General features: G+C 52.8%; 1 protein-coding gene across 3 annotated transcripts in view; it reads left to right on the top strand.

Moving 5' to 3' along the window:
- Window positions 1-1846, top strand: part of GDPD5 (glycerophosphodiester phosphodiesterase domain containing 5) — a 112913-nt gene that overhangs the window by 94144 nt on the left and 16923 nt on the right. For all 3 annotated transcript variants that reach the window (XM_008929354.4, XM_025895606.2, XM_025895608.2), the window contains exon 8: window positions 144-289. In XM_008929354.4, coding sequence (XP_008927602.3) covers window positions 144-289 — 146 coding nt within the window. The remainder of the gene's footprint in view (window positions 1-143; window positions 290-1846) is intronic.

The raw sequence follows: 1846 nt of genomic DNA, 5'->3' as shown, positions 1-1846 counted from the left end.
CCATGTCCTTCCTGAGCTGAGGGCCCAGAACTGGACACAGCACTCCAGGGGTGGCCTCACCAGCGCTGAGTACAGGATTTATTTATTTTTTTTTTAATGGAATATGTTTTTCTCACGGGCTGTCTCCCTCTCTGCCCTCCCAGCCTCCCAGATGCTGATGTTCACTGCGTACCTCGCCGTTGTCGTTGCACTTTACCTCGTCCCCCTCACCATCTCCTCCCCTTGCATCATGGAGAAGAAGGCCCTGGCACCAAAGCCAGCCATCATCGGGCACCGTGGAGCACCCATGGTGAGTAGCCCCCCATGGTTCCACCCCTCTGCCTGTGAGGAGGCTCTGATTCCAGGGAGCAGGCACACCAGCTGGGAGTCTGAGCGCCCTCCTGACAGGAATTCCCGTGGGAATGAAGCTGGACGTGAGCCACCCCCCAGATGTTTGAGGTGCCTCACAAACACCAGGGCAATCCTTCCCTCGCTCAGGCTGGTTTGGGCATTGTTTTGGCTGCTGCTTTTCGTAGAACCAGAGGATATCAACCTCAAAGATCATCCAGTCCCAAACCCCCCTGCCATGGCGTGGACACCTCCCACTAGAGCAGGTTGCTTAAGGCTGTGTCCAGCCTGGCTTCCAACACCACCAGGGATGGGGCAGCCCCAGCCCCCCTGGGCAGCCTGTGCCAGGGCCTCATCACCCTCACAGGAAAACATTCTCTTCCTAATATCTAACCTAAATATTTCTTTTTGCTGGATTTTGCTGTCCAGGCTTGGCCCACGAGCTGGAGCAGTAGAAGCTTCTGGTAATTATTATTATTTTAGAGCTTGGGGCTCAGTGTCCATGTCCTTTGCAGGACCTCAGCAGCAGTGGTTGTACTCAGCTCACAGCAAAATGCCCTCCAGGATGTGGCAGTCTGCAAAAAAACAAGCTGTGCTGAGCCTGCACGAGTGCCCCGTGCTCTTGCATTGCAGATCAGCATGGGAATGGGGGAGGTGGTGAAACATTCTGCCTCTGGATAGGCCTTGAAAGCATAATCACACAGTCCTTTCTTCTGCAAGGCTTCTGGACCTGTCCAGGCAGAAGGTAGAGCAGGTTGGCTTGGGCAGGGTCATGGAATGGTTTGGGTTGGAAGGGTCATCCAGTCCAGAGCTATCCTAGGGTGGCACATCTCTAGTCTGGGGGCTTCTGCCTCCAGGTCTGTGGAGTGGTCACATGCCCATCTCTCTGTGCTGGCTGATTGACTTCAAAGACTGCAGTGGAGGCACCGGCCTTGGGAATGAATTGGATTTTTTTAAGGCATCCAGCTAACATTTTTGTGGCATTCAAAGCTGAAAGATCTGTATAGGCTGTTGGAAGCTGTTTTGCAGGCTGGAGTGTGCCTGAGCTCCTCTCCAAGCTCAGGGCTGTGCACTGGGAGTTTGCTGGGTGAGATAAACACCTGTCGTGACACAAGTATTTTATTTTAGTTCTCTTTATTCTTCGTGTTTTCTTTCTCTAGTGGCCCCTTGAAGTGCCAGCTTCATTTGCATCACTCCTTTTAACTGCATTTCCCCTGTTGGGGGTGGGATGAAGTTCTGGGCACGAGAAATGCTTTTTCCTGTCCCGCTGAGTTTGCACCAACCACGAAGGCCAGAAGAAGCCAAGTGAGAACCCGGGCTCTGTGTGCTTTCTGCAAGGCAGGAAATCACAAACCCTGTGGGGAGATTCTCTTCCTGTGGGGTTTCCAGACCCGTGTGCCCTCCACAGCCTTCTAAAGGAACTGAACAGCAAACAAATCCCTTCTGTCCTTGAGGTATTTACAAAAACCTTATCTGGAGCAGGAATCCCAGCTGAGCCTTGGTCCTTTGCTTTTTGCTC

The sequence above is a fragment of the Manacus vitellinus genome, unplaced genomic scaffold (genome assembly GCF_001715985.3).
Source record: "Manacus vitellinus isolate BGI_N305 unplaced genomic scaffold, ASM171598v3 scaffold_35_pilon, whole genome shotgun sequence".
Taxonomy (NCBI): domain Eukaryota; kingdom Metazoa; phylum Chordata; class Aves; order Passeriformes; family Pipridae; genus Manacus; species Manacus vitellinus.
Note: the sequence above shows the minus strand (reverse complement) of the source record. Positions and strands in the feature narration are given on the sequence as shown.